Source organism: Anabrus simplex, chromosome 6, assembly GCF_040414725.1.
Source record: "Anabrus simplex isolate iqAnaSimp1 chromosome 6, ASM4041472v1, whole genome shotgun sequence".
NCBI classification, from domain to species: domain Eukaryota; kingdom Metazoa; phylum Arthropoda; class Insecta; order Orthoptera; family Tettigoniidae; genus Anabrus; species Anabrus simplex.
The window spans coordinates 224,181,054-224,203,595 of NC_090270.1; the positions used below are offsets into that span (position 1 = coordinate 224,181,054).

The 22,542-nt window shown below is 40.1% G+C and overlaps 1 protein-coding gene across 8 annotated transcripts in view; it reads left to right on the top strand.

Annotated features, from left to right (window-relative positions):
• Positions 1-21,125, top strand: part of Acsf3 (Acyl-CoA synthetase family member 3) — a 197,381-nt gene extending 176,256 nt beyond the window's left edge. For all 8 annotated transcript variants that reach the window (XM_067150220.2, XM_067150224.2, XM_067150219.2 and 5 more), the window contains 3 exons: positions 3,737-3,964; positions 4,053-4,231; positions 19,489-21,125. In XM_067150220.2, the coding sequence (XP_067006321.2) occupies positions 3,737-3,964; positions 4,053-4,231; positions 19,489-19,707 (626 nt within the window). In that variant the 3' untranslated portion in view covers positions 19,708-21,125. The remainder of the gene's footprint in view (positions 1-3,736; positions 3,965-4,052; positions 4,232-19,488) is intronic.
• The last annotated feature ends 1,417 nt before the right edge of the window (positions 21,126-22,542 follow it).

A 22,542-nucleotide genomic window follows, 5' to 3' on the forward strand; every position in this document is an offset into this window, starting at 1 on the left:
TGTCTGTATCATTTTAATCCTCAGGAAGCGTAACGGAAGGCGGGCAATGGTAGACATTTGCTCAGAGATAAATAAAACAAGAGAACCTCTGTCTGTGACAACAGTGAAAAATCGTCTGCTTGTGGCGGGATTGTTTGGTCGCGTTGCAGCAGGGAAATCAATTGTTGAAAACTGTAAACAAACAGAAAAGGCTACAATGGCCCAAAATGCATGCTAACTGGACCGCTGAACTATGGAAAAAGGTGCTTTGGACGGATTAATCTAAATTTGAAAAATTATGTTCCAATCGTCGCCAATACGTTCGCCGCCGCCCTGGCGAAGGGGTTATGGAATCCTACATAATTCTGTCGGTGAAGCATGGAGGAGGAAATGTGATGGTGTGGGGATGTTTTGAAAATAATCAGGTTGGTGATTTGGTGAAAGTAGAGGGAATACTGGAAAAGAAACACTATCACCATATCCTTTCGCGCAATGCCGTGCCATCTGGAATGAAGCTGATTGGTGAAGGATTTGTTCTACAGCAGGACAATGATCCTAAACACCTCATTTGTGCAAGCAGTATCTGGAAAGGTAACAAGGGAATTAACGGTCTGGCCTCCTCAATCACCCGATCTGTCACCGACTGAACTTTTGTGGGAAGAACTTGACAGGAAAGTGAAAGAAAAGGCTCCAGGTGGTGTGGATGGGTTGTGGCAATGTCTGTTAGAAACCTGGGATGTATAAATACCGGGACTTTGGAAAAATTAACAGCTAGAATGTCATGCATCTGTAAAGCCGTAATCAAAGCAAAGGGTGGACACATTGATGAACAGGCAGTGTGATTGCTTAAGATGTTGTGATTGTGTTTCTAGCTCCCTGTGAATGATCAGTGTAAAGGAAAATCTAGTGAAATGTGTAATAAAACTAGTTAGTTCTAAAAACATAGGTATTTCTTTTTTGATTTTCAACAAATAGCCCCTATCTTTCATAGTAAGTGAAAATTTATGGGTGAGTCTAAACTTTCTGATGCTAGTGCATGTCCAGACTTAGCACAATAGAGTGCGTGAGACCTGACAACAAGGAAGATACCTGGACTAAGTACTTGTGTGCACTTGTAAACAAGACAGGTGAGGACATGGTAATTTCAGTTTTCTGTTTTTTAATTCCCACATGATATGGACAAAGAACAACTGTGCATTCAATACCATTTTTCATGACGAATCTGTTGGTACCCATGAACCTGTTACGCTGGCGTAGCGGGGGGAGAGGCGATACTGCCACGTGGCGGGTCCCTGGTGGTGGATAGGGGGGTCCTAATTGGCATGCCGACGGACTTGAGCGAAATAAAATAGCTCTTGTGGACCAAACACACAACCTCCTGTGGGTGGGGGATGCAGACAAAGAATACACCCACAGTATCCTCTGCCTGTCGTAAGAGGCGACTGAAAGGGGCGACCAAGGGGTGATCGAATTAGAACCATGAGACTACTTGTAATTTGTACCATTATGTGAGAAACACCATGGGTCTGGACGTTGCCTTTGGTTAGCACCACTATATGAGTGACACTGTGAGTCTACATTACCGATGGTTAGTACCCACTATGTGAGGAACACCACGGAATAGTATGAGTCCCTGTGATTAATACCCCTATGTGAGAAACATCATAGGTCTGCGTTACGTGCGCGTATTACATTACCTGTGAGTAGTACCATAATGTGTGGAATAGCGCGAGTGTACACTACTTTTGATTAGTACCGCAGTATGACAAATACCATGGTTCTACTTTACTAGAGATAAGTACCATTATGAGGGGCCAATGACCTGGATTTTGGATCCCTCTAGACAACAAGCATCCTTGATTCAGGATTGTGCTTTAGAAGCAGTTTCTTTGTTAGTAATACTATTGTTTTCAATATTTTCTGGGAATGTGGGGCATTGCAGGTTGGATCCTCTGATTGTTTTAAATTCATATTCACCCATACATTCTTTGTCATCACGTTTTGAATTCTGGTCAGTGGATGATTTTGGAGTTTTAAATCGTTGTTACATTTTGTCTCATTTCGTACCATTAGGGGCCGATGTCCTAGATGTTTGGTTCCTTTAAACAACAAGCAACATCTGTTGGTACCAATATATCGATATCCTGAAAGAAAAAAAATGTACATAGCACTTGTGTGCTTTGAGGTTTTGATACAGTGTACCTATATATTTGTTACATAATAACTAGATAAGTTTAATAAAGGTTGCATAGTATTGTTCCTAAGAATTACTGGAACCAAAAAAGGGCATTCTCATGCTATTGCTTATGTTAACCCTTTCAAGGTCAGGTTTTCTAAATGCTCGCATACCCCACAATTTAGGTTTTTACAGGCACATAAATAAATCTCTATAAATAGCAAAACCCACTCATTGGACATTATATTCACAAAAATGGATAAAATACAGATGAATGAAATGAAAAACAACAATATCACACAATTTACTTGCTTAAAAGTTTTTTGTATGATATTCCTCAAAGCATGGGGCTGGGCACAAACCATTATTCTTCTAAGCTATGTTTGTTTACATGACCCATTAGCATACTTATTGCTAAAAATAAATACATTTCTTCGACATAAACATCAGTCCATTTTAATACTCGGATGTGGGAGAAATGACCAAATTATTCTCTATGTATTGAGCTTGATACAAGTTTGTTTCTACGACTATTTTTTCCACTAAGGTGCGGAATTTTTTTTTTTTTTTTTTGCTGGGGGCTTTACGTCGCACCGACACAGATAGGTCTTATGGCGACGATGGGATTGGAAAGGCCTAGGAGTTGGAAGGAAGCGGCCGTGGCCTTAATTAAGGTACAGCCCCAGCATTTGCCTGGTGTGAAAATGGGAAACCACGGAAAACCATCTTCAGGGCTGCCGATAGTGGGATTCGAACCTACTATCTCCCGGATGCAAGCTCACAGCCGCGCGCCTCTATGCGCACGGCCAACTCGCCCGGTGAAAAATTCTTTTGAAAATGTCTAGTTCTGGAGAGTTTTCAGTCAAAGATTGGTCCTGGATTCTGGCTAGATCAGGCTTATAACTGAAATCGTAGGTGAACATTTATTTTTACCCTTTTCTTTTTCCCAGACCCGGTGATCAGTTGATACATTTCATTTCTGCCTCTTCGCAGTAGCTGGTTGTAATTCTTCATCATCACACCTTCATCGTCAACACTGTTTAAATCACTTTCACACAAATCTGAACCGTCACTTTCGTCATTCATTAATATTTCAAAGAATTTTCATCACCTTTCAAAACTTCCGCATGCCTGCGAGTAGCCATGTTTATCAGATCGCATTGACTCGCAAGTGTGGTAGACATTCACATGAAAAATTAAAGTTAATAAATGCTCCCAACGAGAATACAAATTAGTGCAAGCTTCTGTAATATAGCCGATAGATGGCAGATGTGACAAATTCTTCAATAATTGCTGAAAGTCAAAGAGAAGTGAAGAATTGATGCTCGGAAGTTCGACGCGCAATATTTGCGCCGTAACTGCTGTGACACTTTCCGCGCTACGCAATATATTGCGCCGTGACCGGGAAAGGGTTTATGAGGGAGACATTGGGATAGTCACAACTTCAATTCAAGCTCTGCTTATAAGGGTACTTCACTAATATTGTACCCTCTTTCATATTATATTCTCAATGCTTTGTTGTTTAATATTGTACATTTTTTACATATTATCCTCAGTATGTTTTCATGTTTATAAACACAGGTTTTGTTGGAACTCCATTACCAAACGTTGAAGTTCAGATTGCCCGAACTGATACTAGTCAAGAGCCTGAGGTTTTAGTTGTTGGAAACTCTTCAGGCACCAGAATCTTATCAAAGGACACCACGAATGGAGAGTTGTGGGTGAAGGGTCCTGGTGTGTTTAAATATTATTACAAAAGGCCTAAAGCAACAGAAAAAGAATTCACACCGGATGGCTGGTTTAAGACAGGTAAGTTTACTTCTATTAACTTATTGTATTTGGTAAATTTGCAACCAAATGGATTTTTCAGTATTTAATTTGCACCTTTACTTTTCAGGCGATACTGCACAGTATACAGAAAACTCATACCGCATTCTTGGACGAACTTCTGTAGATATAATTAAGACTGGTGGATACAAAGTAAGTGCCATTGAAGTTGAAACTCATCTTCTTGGACATCCCGATATTCAAGACGTTGCAGTTGTTGGATTGAGTGACATGACTTGGGGGCAGAAAGTAAGTTTTCCATTTCATTTTTAAAAAATTTTGGTAGTGCTTTTCATTAGTTATTATTATTAGCGTATGGCAAGGAAATTATATACATAATATACAATATATACACGATAACAAAAACATTGATTCACTTCAGGCATTAGTGTTATCTCTTATATCTGAATGTCCAACTTTTCAATCCACTGTAGTGGAGATAGGAAGTCTTCCAAACTACCTGGATAAGCCCGTAGTTGACACTCGCTTACAATATGGGGAATAGTCTGGCGAGGGGTTCCACAGTCACAATTTGGAGATGGTACAAAGTTCAACTTGTAGAGAGAATCCCTGCACCTTCCATGACCTGTCCTGATCCTGTTCAGTCTGGATCAAGTTGCACGTGGCAGTTGGGATCCATTTCCAATGTTTTCCCCTCTGAAGATGTTATGCATGGGCACGTCGGGAGAGTTATTCCAGCAGCCTTTCCACTCCTCCAAAGCATTGAAGTTGGTGGACGTCTTCAGAGCAGCATCACAAAGGGGTGGATGTCGTGATTTCAGTCTTTTGAGACTAAGAGCTGGTATGTCATTTAGAACAGGTAGCAGAGGATTCTTGCAGATCTTGTTGTACTCTCGAACAAGAGCAAGAACAAGTGGCATTATTCCTGACAACAGTGCGAGCCAGTGAACTGGAGTTGATCTGATGGTGCCAGATATAAGACGCATGCTGGTATTCAGTTGTAGGTCAATATACTTTGTATACGGACTATTAATCCACACTGGAGCACAGTAGTCAGCAGCAGAGAAAACCAGTGCTAAGGCTGAAGAGCGTAGGATGTTTGCAGTAGATCCCAAGTAGTACCAGTTAGCTTCTGAATAATATTGTTTTGGGTTTTCAGTTTCTTCAACAAGTTCAAAAGATGATGTTTGAATGATAAAGTCCGGTCCAAGGTAACACTGAGATACACTGACTGACAGAGCAAATGCAACACCAAGAAGGAGTGGTTCGAAAGGGATGAAAGTTGGGGAAAAAACAGAGACGGCACGGACGAATAATTGATGTTTATTTCAAACCAATATGCAGGTTACACAATGCGCACGGCATCGACTCAGTAGGATGTAGGACCACCGCGAGCGGCGATGCACGCAGAAACACGTCGAGGTACAGAGTCGATAAGAGTGCGGATGGTGTCCTGAGGGATGGTTCTCCATTCTCTGTCAACCATTTGCCACAGTTGGTCGTCCGTACGAGGCTGGGGCAGAGTTTGCAAACGGCGTCCAATGAGATCCCACACGTGTTCGATTGGTGAGAGATCCGGAGAGTACGCTGGCCACGGAAGCATCTGTACACCTCGTAGAGCCTGTTGGGAGATGCGAGCAGTGTGTGGGCGGGCATTATCCTGCTGAAACAGAGCATTGGGCAGCCCCTGAAGGTACGGGAGTGCCACCGGCCGCAGCACATGCTGCACGTAGCGGTGGGCATTTAACGTGCCTTGAATACGCACTAGAGGTGACGTGGAATCATACGCAATAGCGCCCCAAACCATGATGCCGCGTTGTCTAGCGGTAGGGCGCTCCACAGTTACTGCCGGATTTTACCTTTCTCCACGCCGACGCCACACTCGTCTGCGGTGACTATCACTGACAGAACAGAAGCGTGACTCATCGGAGAACACGACGTTCCACCATTCCCTCATCCAAGTCGCTCTAGCCCGGCACCATGCCAGGCGTGCACGTCTATGCTGTGGAGTCAATGGTAGTCTTCTGAACGGACGCCGGGAGTGCAGGCCTCCTTCAACCAATCGACGGGAAATTGTTCTGGTCGATGTTGGAACAGCCAGGGTGTCTTGCACATGCTGAAGAATGGCGGTTGACGTGGCGTGCGGGGCTGCCACCGCTTGGCGGCGGATGCGCCGATCCTCGCGTGCTGACGTCACTCGGGCTGCGCCTGGACCCCTCACACGTGCCACATGTCCCTGCGCCAACCATCTTCACCACAGGCGCTGCACCGTGGACACATCCCTATGGGTATCGGCTGCGATTTGACGAAGCGACCAACATGCCCTTCTCAGCCCGATCACCATACCCCTCGTAAAGTCGTCTGTCTGCTGGAAATGCCTCCGTTGACGGCGGCCTGGCATTCTTAGCTATACACGTGTCCTGTGGCACACGACAACACGTTCTACAATGACTGTCGGCTGAGAAATCACGGTACGAAGTGGGCCATTCGCCAACGCCGTGTCCCATTTATCGTTCGCTACGTGCGCAGCACAGTGGCGCATTTCACATCATGAGCATACCTCAGTGACGTCAGTCTACCCTGCAATTGGCATAAAGTTCTGACCACTCCTTCTTGGTGTTGCATTTGCTCTGTCAGTCAGTGTATTTTGGATACCTATTGTGATTAAGTACTCAATTGAAGAAGGTAATATTTAGTTTTAAGTTAGCGAGCCGGTTGCTCAAATGGAAGCAAGAAACCTTCATTTTGGCTGTACTGTGTCTGAGTCTCCATTTCCTGAAATATTCTGCCAATGTGGATAAGTCCTGAGTCAAAATGTCTTCAGTTTTCTCAAAGATCTTGTGTTGTGTGGCCAGGGTCAAGTCATCAGCATAGCAGAACTTCCTGGATATTGTTTCTGGAAGATCAGAGATGTACAGATTAAGGAGTAGTGGCTATAAAACTGATCCTAGGGGCAAACCATTATGCAGTTTTCTCACTGACCTTTTCTTCTCACCTAAACAGACTTCGAATTTCCTGTTGCTGATCATGTTGTTGATAAGCTGTGCAATCGTTCTGCAGGGTATAGCTCTGAGTAATTTATAAATCAATCCTTCCCTCCAAACAGTATCAAAGGCAGCAGTGAGATCCACAAAGAAAGCAGATGTTTTAAGTTTTTGCTGGTATCCGGCCTCATTGTAAGATGTTAATGAAAGTACTTGATCACAGCAGTTTCGGTTAGGTCTGAAGCCTGCCTGATCCACAGGAATGAGTTCTAAAAAGGTTGATCCAATTCTGTTGTAGATAAGCCTTTCAAAGAGTTTGTAGCAACAGCTAAGGAGGGCTATTGGTCTGTAACTTTCAGGTCTGTTTTCAGGTTTTCCAGGCTTCAATATGGAAATAATTGTAGCTTTCTTGAATTCAGATGGGATTTGTCCAGTCTGAAGAATGTCCGTGTAGAACTGTGCCATCCATCTCTTTGCATTGTCTCCTATATGTATGAGGAATTCTGGATGAATTCCATCGAATCCAGGTGCCTTACCAGGTTTTAGTTCTTTGAGGGCCTCTTGAACATCAGGGCTGTAAAGGGACGTGAATAGCTAGAAATGCGAAGTACTGATAATTTCAGAGCACAAAGCTGGCATCTAACATACTTTGTATGCTTCTTATCAGCTGGAGCTTGGGAAGTTGTTACAATATGGGAAGCTATTTGGTCAGGTGTCACTTGAGGTTGACCCTTCTTTACTGGTGCACCTTCTCCTAGCCTTCTAAGAAGGCCCCAGGCCTTTCTGCTAGAATGAGTAAAATCTAAGCTTTCGACAGTTTCAACCCACTTTTGTCTTTGGCGATCATCCAAGCTAGCCAGAAGTTTGTTATAGTTGGGGACAAATCATGACGACCTCGCCTCACTCCACTACTTTCCAGCGGCAGCTTGGTGTCTATTAGCGAGTTATAGGATTTACTACCTCTACTGCAGCCAGAGTTGCCAAATCGGCTATTGCACTCTACACGAAGAAAGGGTAAATACTACAGGGAGTGAGGAAGAAAGTGGTTTGGCAGCCTCTCCAAAACAAACAAGGATCACTTAGAACTCATTAACTCAGCAGGGTGCAGGGTGTGATTGACTACTGGCTTCGAGCTTGCTTCTAGGAACTGAGGCCATCATGTTTTGTCCCCAACTATAGCAGTTTCTGCATCTCTGTTTTGTTGGAAATTCTTAAATAATTCCTCATTCTGGGCATTCCAGCTGGAAACATATTCTTTCCGATAACCTCCGGGCATACATTTCTTAGCAGTAGATATAACTGCACCAACAAAACGTTGATAACTGGTGATTTGGGGGAATTCAACGAATGCATTTATCTAGTTCTACAGAGAATGCAGACCAATCGGCTTTCTGGAAATTCCATCGGGGACGTGGCGTTGAATGTATAATGGGAATTGTGACACCAAATTCGAGTATTACTGGTTTATGCTGGCTATGAGGGAAATCTCCCATCACTTTGCGTGTAGTGTGCGAGGGATTTCCATTTATATTGGAGCTGATGAAGCAAAAATCTGGATTTGAATCTCTACCCCATGCAGCTGATCGAAAAGTTCCTCGATCTTTAACATCAAATACTAGATGGAGGTTATTACTTTTGCACCAGTCCATTAATTTAAGTCCACAATCATCTGTTTTAGAATACTTCCAGAGTTCATGATGACTGTTGAAATCGCCCACATAAATCGCAGGATGTTCTGCAGTTGGCACAACATATTGAGGGCATAAAATGCATGGTGGTTTGTAGATGTTGATGATTGAGACATTATTAAGTCGGACGACAACCTGATGGACATTTTCTTCTGTGCTTTGAGATAGTAGCTCAGCTTCTTTGATGTCATTACGGACATATGTGGCCACTCCATATGCTTCATGGTAAGTTGCTCCTAGTGCCATGTACCCAGCAATACGACCTCTAGTACAGAATTGTTCTTCATTAGCAACATGCGTCCCTTGAAGGACAACAACATCTATGTTGTTCTCTCTGAGTACTTTTGAGAGATAATCACACTTTGCTCTGCTGATACTTTCTATATTGAGTTGGAAAATACGAATAGTGGGACTAATGTTTCATTTTAAAGAGCTCTGAGAAGAGCTGTTTCCAAATGGTGTCTTTGACATAATTTGATAGCCAGGAGATCCTAGGATAGACTGGCTGCCTATCGCTGTTGCTCGCTTAGCACCACCCGGGAGGCACGTGCAGGGCAATGAGGAGGTAAATCCTGCGGACGTGAGCAACGTTCATCCCCCTTTTCATTAGTCTTTCATCAGTATGGCATGTAGGTTAGCTGGTGTCTTATGAATTTTAGAAGTCATACAACATACAGCCACTGTCTTTATTGTGACCCTTGAGTGGAGTGAGTTACACATGCAGAGAGAAACTACAGTAAATTTGTCAATACTCGCCTCAAAATAATTGTCGCTCCCCAAATAGATCTTTCCTTTGTAAATTTCTACCATATAAATACATATAATATCTACCAGAGAAACAAAATGAGTATCTTGGCTGACTATCATCTTCAATATAATTTGTTCTCAGAGGCTAAGATGAATAATGATCCATTTTGTCTAAGCATATTCAGATGTAGTGATGAAGCACTCCCTTCACTACTCCTAAACCAATTACGTATTATATCCTCTCTTCATCTGTCAGTTCATAACATCTTCACAACCTTGAGTAGTTATAAATGTGGGTACTCGTACAGATACACACCAAGTACAAGCCCTTTACAGAAAAACCAAACCCCATACCGCAACAGCCCCTAAAGGCCTTGGCCTACCAAGTGACCACTGCTCATCCCAAAGGCCTGCAGATTATGAAGTTTCATGTGGTCAGCGCGATGAATCCTCTCAGCTGTTATTCTTGGCTTTCTAGATCGGACATAATCCATCAGTTGTTACAAATTAATTAAATAGAATGGATAGCAATTAACAAAAAAAAATTATGTTACAGGAAATTCTGGAAATGCTGTTTACTAGCCAGTGACCAAATGTAACGTGAGATTATATTGCAAATTGGTCTTTGGTGTATTTTCAGAATTTCATTGTGAATAGTATTTTTGTGTTGTTCTACTAGGCTGTACTCGTCCTCTTTTAAACTACTTCTTCTTATGACGCCGTCTCCCTTCGAAGGTTGGCGATCCAATTGATTATGATTACACGCGAAACGGCAGCACGGAAGATTTCTATCGACGAATGTCCATACCACCGCCGCAAGTCTTTCAGCCAGGAATTTCTCCGTCTTCCCACAGATCTTTTACCATCAATCTTCACAAGGCATGAAATCGGGATCAGTCTGGTCACAAACTGACGCAATTGTGATAAACAGATATAACTTGAAAACAATGTTCTCTCACCCATGGGTAAATTAATGCAAGTGTCGAGCTCGAATTATAATAATAATAATAATAATAATAATAATAATAATAATAATAATAATAATAATAATAAGTACCATTATGTGAGAAACACCCTAGGTTTGGGCATTGCCTGTGATTAGCACCACTATATGGGTTACACGGTGAGTCTGTGTTACCGATGGTTAGTACCCACTATGTGAGGAAAACCACGGGATAGTATGAGTCCCTGTGATTAGTACACCTATGATCGTGTTGTTTGTGAGGTTATGTCATGAATCATGCACTGTATATAGACATTTATATCAGTTCAGTTAATGTATATAATGTATATAATTTATTCTTACTTGTATATATAATTTGTAATCCACTACAAAATTGTGAAACACACTGTAACTTCCAGAAGGATACTCGATAGACGAGAACGATGGAGAATATTCTGTACACTATATCTATGCATTAAGCACTCTAGGATTTTCGAGAAGGTATTATTTGTAACTATCTTTCTAGAAGCCTGGCCAGGCACATATATAAGGAGGCAATCTTGACGGTAGTTAGTTATTTTTTAGTAGAGTTATGGTGTAGCAGGAGTATACTGTGACCTCGTGTTGTTGTGACATGCAATGGTTGCAGTGTCCATATTGAAGTGATAGGCAGTTGTTAAAATGGCAGCTTTGTTGAGGTGTGTATTTTGCTAGTGACAGCAGTGATTAAGGTTGTGTGTGTGTTAAATTTGTAAATGGATGTGAATAAATAATCGTACCAACCGACAGCATTCCATGTGCGTCTTTCTGGATACATTAAAACGTTGTTTAGGTCACCACTCTACAGACTGGTTTGAAGCACCTTTCCATGCCACCCTATCCTGTGCTAACTTTTTCATTTCTATGGTTTTACTACATCCTATATATACTATAATTTATTTTCCACGTTTATACCTTGGTCTTCTTCTGGTGTTTTTACCACCTACACTTCCCTCAAAAACCAACTGAATAAGTCTGGGTGTCTTAAAATGTGTCCTGTCATTCTCTCTCTTCTTACGGTCAAATTTTGCCAAATCGTTCTCATCTCATCTTCAGCATTCTTCTGTAATAACACATGTCAAAAGCTTCTCTTTTCTTTCTTTCTGAGCTAGTTATTGTCCATGTTTCACTTCCATACAATGCCACGTTCCGGGCGAAAGCCTTCAAAAATTCTTCCTAATTCCTATGTCAGTGTTCAAAGAGAGCAAATTTCTTTTCTTAAGAAAGGCTTTCCTTGTTTGAGCTAGTTGGCATTGTATGTCCTCCTTCTGCCGTCGTTAGTTATTCTACTGTCCAAGTTAACGATATTCATCTACTTTATTTCCTAATCTAATATTTCCTGCATCGCCTGCTTCATTCAGCTGCACTCCATTACTTTCCATTACAGTTGTTTTGGATTTATTTATTTTCTTCTTGTACTCCTCCAAAACTGTGTCCATATCATTCAGCAATTTCTCCAGATCTTCACAGACTATGATAAAATAGCAATATCATGGAAAAATCTCCGAGTTTCAATTATTCTCCTTGGATTGTGATTCCTTTTCCAAATTCCTCTTTGATTACCTTTACTAAGTGTTCTGTATAAACATTGAGCACAAACTTCAGACTTGCCTTACTCCTTTCTGGACTGCTGCTTTTCCACAGCCCTGTATTCTTATTAGTGCAGACTGATTTTTGTACAGATTGTAAATAATTCTTCTTTCTTGGTATCTGAACCTGTTCAACTTCAAAATCTCAAATCGCTTAGTCCACTCAACATTATCAAATGCCTTCTGCATACCTGCCAACCCTTCCGATTTACCCGGAAACTTTCCGTTTTTTAACTCATCATCCAGTTTTTGAATTTATTTTTACTTCTTCCTATTTTTTACCAATATAACCTCCAGTACGGTCAGTACTCTTCCCCTAGGTTAAATTCTTGTGTGCTTGTGTAATTTACGCAACTTCATTTTCAAGCGTATTTATTTGATTGTTTATTTGGTGACTATATCATCCGTCGCCTTCGTGTATCTTATTTCCCGCTCACTACAGCAGCGTGTGTGCTGTTCAACTTGGAATTCAGAACGGCAATTGTCCTACAAGCCAGAGAAGCTAGTGCGCACTAGCGATTCCGTTAATCGGGACGAAAGAGTGAGTTTGTTATTGTGTGGTTCGCGCGCTCACTTCTGTGTGTAGTTTCGTTAGAATTGTAGGCCACACGTTTTTTCTTGCTGTTCTTTGCTTTTCTCCCTGTCAAAGTCGTATGTTAATAATGTGTGAGACATATTGATCTGTTTTGTATGTGGTAGTTTCACGTATTTCAGTGTATTTGTGTTCACTTAGTTCATAATTTTAATGACTTGAATGTATTTCAGAGAGTTGTGTTGGTAACGGTTTCTGGTATTTTCTCTTCACATTATGACTACAAAACATAACAAACGTTATCTCAGAGTGTTCAGGGATACTTATAAAACTGAATTTCCGTTCATTTCAGTCTAATAAAGGATATTATTATGCATTTTGTTCCGTGTGTTGGTGTGATATAAATGTCTTACATGGAGAAAAGACTGATATTGTAGCTCACAGTATCACACAAAAACACAAAGATAATGCCAGCTGTCTCGAGAGGAACAAAAAATTAAGTAATTTTTTTTTTGTAGGCGGGAAGGAAGGTGATGCAGTCACTCGAGCAGAATGTTTGATCTTGGTGTTCATTGTCGAACATAAGCTTGCATTGTCTTGTTCTAATCATACAGGACCATTGTTCAGAAAGATGTTCCCAGATTCCGACATTGCGAAGAAGTATGCTTGTGCTGGAACAAAAATATCTGTCATAATTAATGAAATGGCCCGTGATGCAGGTAGTAAGGTGATTCAAACTTTAGCAATTTCAACTGATGGTAGCAATGAAAGAGTTAGTAAGCTCTATTCTGTCGTCGTCATGTTTTTCAACAAATAATTAAATTAGATTGAAAATCATTTGCTATCCATCGAAAGTTTGGAAGGCATCTCTACTAGTGTTAATATTGCTAATTTGCTCCTGAATGTTCTGAAAAGATATAACGTTCCAATCGCAAACGGTATGGTTTTCAGAGCAGATAATGCTCCTGTTATGATGGGAAGAAAAAATGGTGTTGCTGCCAAACTAAGAGAGCAGTGTGAAAACATTATTATTATTATTATTATTATTATTATTATTATTATTATTATTATTATTATTATTATTATTATTATTATTATTATTATTATTATTATTGGATGCCCATGTCATTTGATTCTTTTGTCTGAAAGATGAGGTAAAACAGTCCAATGGAACAGACACATCTCTGAAGAATTTCCAAATTCCCAAGCTAAGGGCACATGAAGGTACAGAAATGGAATGTGGTCCTTGTGTTAATAGAGTACAAGACCAAGCTTCTGTTATTTCTGGAAAAAGGAAGGCTGAGAGTAGTTCATCACCATCTGTGAAGGAAATAAAGGAGCCTAGTTGTACTGCCAGTATTTCACAAGAAGAGAGGCTATTTCTTTTTCTGTCTTCAAACTTTAATAAAGCATTTTGTTCATTTCTGGCACTTATCATCCCTACTTTTGAGAATCTGCTATGGTAATGGAGTAAACCATACAGTCAGTGTCTCCACGCCAAGTGTTGGGCGGCGGTAAACAGCCTGACCCATTATAAAGACCAACGGCTAAGTGTGGAGGGAAATGGGCCCTCAGTGGAGGAAATGCCACTGAAACCCCATATCAGCTGTAGCGTCTGTACTCCAGAGGAGTGACTACAAAAGGCGTCTGTTCTCCATGTTAGGAGCGGCCTACAAGTGTCGGCTGGCAGTAGCTGTAAAATGCCTTTGGGAGTGGCGAACCCATCGTAATAAAAGCCTTTTTGATGACAACTGTACTGAAGCCTTGGAAAATGATAGGGCGTTCCCCACAAGCGATGTGCAGTTCTTGTGATGCTGGGAGAAATGTGAGAAATGGGCGACCAGCAACCAAATACATCAAGATAGCGACCATCAATGTAGTGACACTAACAGGGAAAGTGGAAGAAATTGTATATTTTATGGTTTACAAAGATATAGAATTGCTGGGAATCAGTGAGACCAAATGGAAAGAAAAAGGTGACAGGAAACTAAAGAAAAGATACACTTTATACTATAGTGGAGGAAGAGAAGCCAAAAATGGTATAGGTCTCATAATTAGAAAAGGCCTCAAGGAATACCTAGAATTGGCGGAAAACATAAATGACAGGTTGATTAAGGTCAGATTGAGACTTGAAACTAGTGTTACAGATATAATTCAAGGGTATGCTCCATAAACAGGAAATGCAGATACGGATCTAGAGGAATACCTTGAATATCTGGAAAATCATATACAGGACAAACAGGCTGTGATCATGGGAGACATGAATGCCCAAGTAGGTCAGGAAAGAAAAGGAGATAAAAAAATTTTAGGTCCATTTAGATATGGGAAGAGAAACAAGGCCAGAGATATTTTGTAGAAGAAATGAGCTGATCATTGATAACACATGGTTTCGAAAGAAAAACATTCAGTAGATAACAAGATATAGTTGGGATAACAAAATCAAAACTCTGATAGATTACATTTTGGTCGAGAAAGGTAACAGGAAAATGTTGATAGACGTAACAGCCCTCCCAAGTGAATCTTTCAAAGGAGATCACAGAGTTGTGATAGCTAAGTTAAAGATGGTGGAGGTTGGGGGGGGGGGTGGAAGTTGACTAAGATTAGGCAGAGAAAGCTAAGGGTGTGGAAATTGCAGGAGAAGGAAATAAATGAAGAGTTCCAGACACACATTAAAACAAGTATACCTAAGGAAGACATCGGAAGGGTCGAAGAAGAATGGGCATACTTTTAATGGTCGAGTCTGCAGAAAAGACCTGCGGAAGAGTATCAGGAACGAAGAAAGATCAAAAAATGCCCTGGTGGAATGACAGGGTAAAAGATATAGTTAAAAGGAAGAAACAAGCTTGATGGCTGAGAAACAGAACAAGATAATGCAAAACAAGGAGTGTTCCAAGGTGGTTCAAGAAGAGAAAAATAAATGCTGGCAAAAATTCACCGAATCTCTGCAAGAAGATACAACCGGAAACAAAAAGATCTTATTCCGGTGGGTTAAAAAGAAGAAAAACCCAAGAGAAGGTGCTAACTTCATTAAAAGTGAACAGGAGGAAAGTGATGACACAGAAGCAGGATATATTGCAGAGGTGGGGAAAATACTGTGAACAGCTTTACAACATGCAAAATACCTCGGTACAAGGAGAAATCGAAGAACCAGATTTAGTGCAGATGGAAGATAAGGAAAACGAGATGTCCATGGCAGAGATTTAGTGGTCCACTGAAATGGAAATGGCGTATGGCTTTTAGTGCCGGGAGTGTCCGAGGACAAGTTCGGCTCGCCAGGTGCATGTCTTTCGAATTGACACCCGTAGGTGACCTGCGCGTCGTGATGATGAAATGATGATGAAGACGACACATACACCCAGCTCCCGTGCCAGCGAAATTAACCAATTATGGTTAAAATTCCCGACCCTGCCAGGAATCGAACCCGGGGCCCCTGTGACCAAAGGCCAGCATGCTAACCATTTAGCTGTCGAGCCGGACGGTGGTCCACTAAAAGAACGAAACAAGGCAAGCCAGCTGGAATTGACGAGGTGACCATAGAAATGATAATAGCAGCAGGAGTAGTTGGTCTACAGTAGTTGTATAGACTCTTCAGTGTGATATAGAGAGAAAAGACTGTTCCAAAAGAGTGGATGAAGGGGCTCATTATACCAATTTTCAAGAAAGGAGACACAAAGCAATGTGAAAATTACAGAGGAATGACACTGATACCTCATACAGCTAAGATCCTTGAAAGAATCTTGGATAAATGAATAAGAGACAGAGTAGAGGGTAAATTGGCAGAACACCAGTATGGATACAGAAGAGGCAGGTCCACATTTACCCAATATTTACATTACGTCAAATGATGGAAAGGTATTGGGAATATGGAAAGGAGTAGTAACCTTTCTAGATATTGAAAAGGCATATGACAGTGTCCCGAGGGACTTGGTATGGAAAACATTGACAGAGGCACAGATTGGGAATGAAACAATGCAGAAGGTAATAGTATTGTATCAAAATTGCAAGAGCTGTGTTAGGATCAAAGTGGGTCAAACTGAATGGTTCAGAGTTGAGACAGGCTTAAGAAGAGAAGTGAATTTCTCCCTTAATCTTCTTTATCATAATGGATAGAATTCTACATAATATCAAGGAGAAGATGATGGATGAGCAAATAAAGTCTATGCTCTTTGTTGATGACATTGTAGTTTGGGGAGATAATGAAGAGGAAGTACAGACACAAAGTTAATTTATGGAATGAGGAGATAAATTTTGGAATGAAGATTAGTACTGCAAAAAGTAAGACTTTGATCATGAAAAGGGGTAACAGAAAATCCAGGGGAGGGATAAAAATAGGAAATGAACCTCTTGAAATAGTGAACAGTTTTAAATAATTGGGCAGCATGATATCACAAGATGGAAATTTGGATGGAGAAGTTGATTTAAGAATACAGCAGGCAGCAAGTTTCTACCAGTGTGTGAGAGACATTGTATGGAACAAAGATGTGCCAATGAAGTGCAAGAAGGTTTTGTACTTGTCCTATTATAAACCTGTACTGACCTATGCTTCAGCAGCCTGGACGTTAATTAAGCAGAACGAAAGTAAGATACAAGCAGCTGAAATGAGGTTCATTAGGAGCATACAGGGAGACGTATTATAAATTTACTCATTCGGGACAAATATTTCAGGTTCCCTATGGGAATCAACATCCATATCATCTGATGGCCAGGCAGACATCAATTTTTGATAATGAGACAAAGTCTTTCATAGTGCATTGGCACTGCCGGTGGCTCCAAGTAGCCTACGCAGTGGCCTCCACGCTATGCACTAGCCATGCGTCTTGGTGGGTGTGCTATTTACCAACTGATGAGCCCAACTTAGCACACTGGGGTGAAACGCTGGCTACCAGGAATGAGTTAGCTGGAAAATTTATAACGTCCAATAACGGACTGTTTTTATTGGTATTATAAATTTACTCATTTGGGACAAATATTTCAGGTTCCCTATGGGAATCAACATCCATATCATCTGAGGGCCAGGCAGACATCAATTTTTGGTAATGAGACAAAGTCTCTCATAGTGCATTGGCACTGCCGGTGGCTCCAAGTAGCCTACACAGTGGCCTCCACGGTATGCATTATCCATGCGTCTTGGTGGGTGTGCTATTTACCAACTGATGAGCCCAACTTAGCACACGAGGGCGAAACGCTGGCAACCAGGAATGAGTTAGCTGGAAAATTTATAATGTCCAATGATTGACCCTTTATATTGGTGTCGCGCAACTGTGGCGAAGGCTCTTACTCAGGTTGGAAATCAAGTTTTTTTCACAAGGAATGACAAAATCTTCAGGGCTAGGAAAAATGTGATCATACTAAGCAGTAATAGCAAAAACTCCTGCCGTGATAAGTGAGGCATTTTTAAATAGATTTAATATGATGAGAGTCGGAACTTTGAATTTACAACATGCTAAGTGGGAATACGTGTTAAAGAGGAACGCACAAATGAGGTTTCACTGTAGGTGGGACAAGATTAGAACATATAAAGGTATCACCAAGGCAAAGGAAATGTACGCACAATCATGGGTACAGTTTCTTTCTTACAACGGCATCAAACATGTCGTGCGATCATTTACTTTCACGGTGCAATATGATAACATTGCAGGCACCACACACAAATTCAGTGTTCCACCTCGTTTGCAAAGACAATAGATTCTGAGATAAATTATTCAGTTCTACTATTGAAATTTGATTCTTGACAGGGAATAAAAATATGTGGAATGGGTCTGACAAAGACCACACCCATGCCTAAGAAACAATAGACACACACCCATCTCATCTACAATACTTTAGGTGAATGAATGGGGAAAACTGAGGACACATCAGGTCTCAGATGCCAAAAAAGGGAAAGGAGTGACTCGCGCATATGGCGAAAGCAGAATGGCAGCTGAAAGAAAATTAAGGTAAGCAAACATGGTTACCACGGAGTCGGTCAAGAATGTGAACATAACAAGCCCAAAGGGATGGACCCAGGCGAGAACACAAACACAGAACATGAGGAAAATTAATAAAATCAAAGCCACATAAATAAAAAACTCTTCTTTTTTTCGGTAATGAACACTTTCTATATCTAACATGCAGTCAAACACACAGAGCCCGCAGCATCCCTAACGTATGTACCATAAAATACATCTTCAAATGCTACTAAGGTGCATACATATTTCCAGGGATACAAGAATTCATCTCTGCATGGGCACATATCAAAACACAGCAAGCATGCAATTGCCCTGTGATAGATTGTGCACCAGTTACTCAATGAAAGCAGAATTAAACTATAGAGAGAATACGAAAGGAAAAAATAAACAAATTGAAACGACACAACATCACGTGTTTATGTATAGGCAAAGTTATACGTAGTAAAAAGTAATTGACCGATTCCCTAAACAGCATAAGGAACTGTCCAGTGATAACCATGTAGAAAAGGAAGACCAAAGTTGCTAGTCTCGCATAGAGAGTAAATATATATATATATATATATATAGTTACTTACAGGAGCTCACAAAGAAAAACGTTTCAGACCTTAAATCATCATTGACCAACCAATTCAAAACATATTTAAATTGGTTGAAAAACCTATTATAACAAAGGAATGCAATTAGGTAACTCATTGCCTCCAATTTTTTTTTAGATTGGGGAAAATATAAATCAAAGAGTAATAATGTATAAAAAGATAATGAAAAGTATCTCCACACTGATGCCATCTACATATAAAAAGAAAAAGGAGGATAGAAAATAGGTGTAAAGGAACAGCTATTGAAATGAATTCAAACCAAACTGAAAGGAATTATGAATCAAAAGATGAATAATGATCAATGGAGACGCAGATGTGTCTCAGATTTTAATAATAAATTCAGTTTTGTTGAAGGATAACTTAAGGTTTGTCTTGCTGTCATTGTTTCCGAGATTTTTTTTTTCATACACTATACACTTTTGTATTTATTGCAAGGACTTTTCAGAATTTGTTATTTAATGATTGTGTGCTATGTTTAGGTTGCTGCAGTTGTGGTCCCAAGAGAAAACAAGGAGATCATTCTGTCAAAGTTACGTGAATGGGCAAAAGATCGAATGGCACCATATGCAATACCAACTGTTCTTAAAGTCGTCGATAAACTTCCCAAGAACAGCATGGGCAAAGTGAACAAGAAAGAGTTACTACTAGAAATCTTTCCTGAAACAGAACAAAGGAAAATGAATAATAAGACTCCTTAAGCTTATCAAATGAGAATAAAGACTTATATTAAAGACATGAATGTATTGCTATGTTATGTGCAAAGTCCATCCTTTTTTGAGTAATATATTTTGAATAGCAAGAAGTTACGTTCTTTTTTCCTAAGTTGTTTGACAGTGACTTACATTAAGTATCTTGGAAAAATCTTATATAACAGAATTTTTCATTGAAGAAATTTATGTGAATTCTAAGTTGAATGATGATAGTGTATTTTTTCTACAGGGTTGTTCACCTGAAAAAAGAATATTGTCAGCTCTGTGTATTTTAAGTCTAGAGGTGTGTCGGTGCATAGAGCATTTGACTAATTATAGTCACTTTGGTTTAACAGTGGAATTCACAGATAGTTACCAAGAATCCGTTTTTGAGAACAGTGCAGGATCGCATTTGATGGTTTTGCCACCATATAATAAAAAGGTATTTGGTTGGTGTTTTTGTCCATTTCATTTTTATCCTTGTGAATTGTTGGAAGTTATTGACTGCTGTTGAATGTGGACCTATTTTATAAATATCCTTTAAAGAAAGGAGGTAAATAGTCAAGCTGCTGTAAGAAACAGGAAAAATCTGATGTAAGAATGAACTAGAGATAAATTTTCATAGCCTGCCTGTATTTTCTACTTGCAGTTGAGAAAAAAGAAAGATCAAGGATTTCCTTTACATTCCGTTGCACGTATTACTATTTCAGTTTTGGAACAAACTAGTCTTTAATTTAAGAATGTCATTCATGGGAATATTTGTTTAATTCTACAGCTTTAACTCTTTTTTCACTTTTGTTGTAGAATTGAGAAAAAAGCTAACTTGGATAGTTTTGTAGCTTTAACGTATGTATGTGCATGGATACGCATTATGATGTTGGTGATGTATGGATACCAGCCAGTTTCTTACTGAATTAAGCATTCTTTTAGTAATCAATTTCTCCTTTAGTACTTAAGAAATATATATGCAAGGATGAAAGTTCCTGATATACTGAGATTCAGAAAATACCAAAAACTTTATCACTGGTTGTTAATTTTCAGTACTTGTAATTTTTATAACAAAACAGGTTGGTTCGGATGTGCAAACTGATTTTTTTTTTTTTTCATTTGAGTTTCTTGATAGAACTTCTTAAGGTAGGTGTTTGCTACCTGTTTATCAAACCCCATTTAAAAATGGGCTTGAACTTCTTACTATAAGATTCATGATGTATTCTTCATATCGTTCCTGGTACTGAATTGTATAAGAAGGAAAGGATACAGCCAACTGATATTCTTGTCATTAATAGATTGATATTTGCAATTTTAATGTGCTTCAGTTTATTTTTGTATATATTATTAAAATGTTTCGTGATGAAATCTTTAATTTGTGTAAAGTCTCATAACATTGAAAATTACCTAGTTAATAAAGAAAAATTCTTAAATGATTATTCTTTTCCTCATTTCCCTCTTAAAATTTAAGAGATTTAGAGTCTGACTCTCCTCTCCAATTCATAAAGGAATCGTTTAGCAAAGTGTTGACTGCATATTGCATCCCTTGCACCCTAATTATAGAAGTACAAAATCCACACTTATAAGAAGTTGCACCAGAAACCCCTCTAGAGACTCCAAGACCTTGAAATTGGTAAGGAAATTTGTGTGTTTCATGCCTGTTAATACCAAGGACTGTGCCCAGCTCCTTCCCATTTTATCCTAACCACTTTTAAACTCAGTATCTCTTGTTATTCAGCCAGCCACAGCCGCACTGATATATTTTGATACGCAGTTATGAGTACAAGTTTCATGTTTCCGGCTAGGAAGTACATAGTGGAAAATAATGTTGGTGGCAAGGAGATTTGGCTAGTACATGATGAATTTGTAGTTGTCAAGACGCAAACATTCAGAGTAGACAGCTCTTTGAGATGCTGTCACGTTGTAAAGGCTGTGAATGTTGGAAAACATACATCTCTAAACTTCTGCTAGAGAATTAGCTTTTACAAGTATTCAGTTTAAGCATCTGATGAAGATCTTATTCAAAGATTTTCAGTCTGATATTCTATCTTAAATGGCAACTTAAGGTGTGTCAGGGATAAAGTATATGAGATGGGCAGTTTGTACCATGCTACTGTTTAACCAAATGTACACTAAGTGGCCAAAAGCCACAGGAAGAGGTATCCCATTAGAAAATGTGCCATGTATGACCCCTGAGCGATGCGGTTAGCTGTGGCGTAGCTGAGCAGTCTATCACAAACACCAGTGTTATGAAGATGGCAACATGTTGCGAGTTAACCAACTTTGAACATGGGATGATCATTGGCGCATGGATAATAGTATTGTAGAGATTACGCACGATTTGGGTTTCCGAGGTCAACAGTATCAAGGGCGGATCTTCAATATCACAGAGAGTATGTTACCACCCGTGTAAACTGGTGTACAGGAAGACCACAGGTGTTTAACGAACGGACATCATGTCGCAGAACCATACTGGGCACTCGACGGGCTACTGAGAGTCAGATCACCGCCCAGTTGAATGTTGGGAGCCAGGAACCTATTTCTATCTTGTAATAAAAAAGAAAAAAGGAGGCAACTCCACCACATAGGCTTCACCAGCCGACGACCAACTCGTGTCCCTTTGCTGACACCTTGACACAGAGTTCAACAACAACGTGCATTGGCCCGTGAACATCGGCAATGGACCGTGGAACAGTGGCAGCGTGTGGTATGGTCCAATGAGTCCCGGTCACAGTTGTATCGAGCTGAGAGTGTGGTGTATGCCCCATGAAGCTATGGATCCTGAGTGTCAAGAAGGTTGTGTCCAGGCGGGAGGTGGCTCGGTTCTGGTCAGGATGGCATTTTCATGGTCACAGT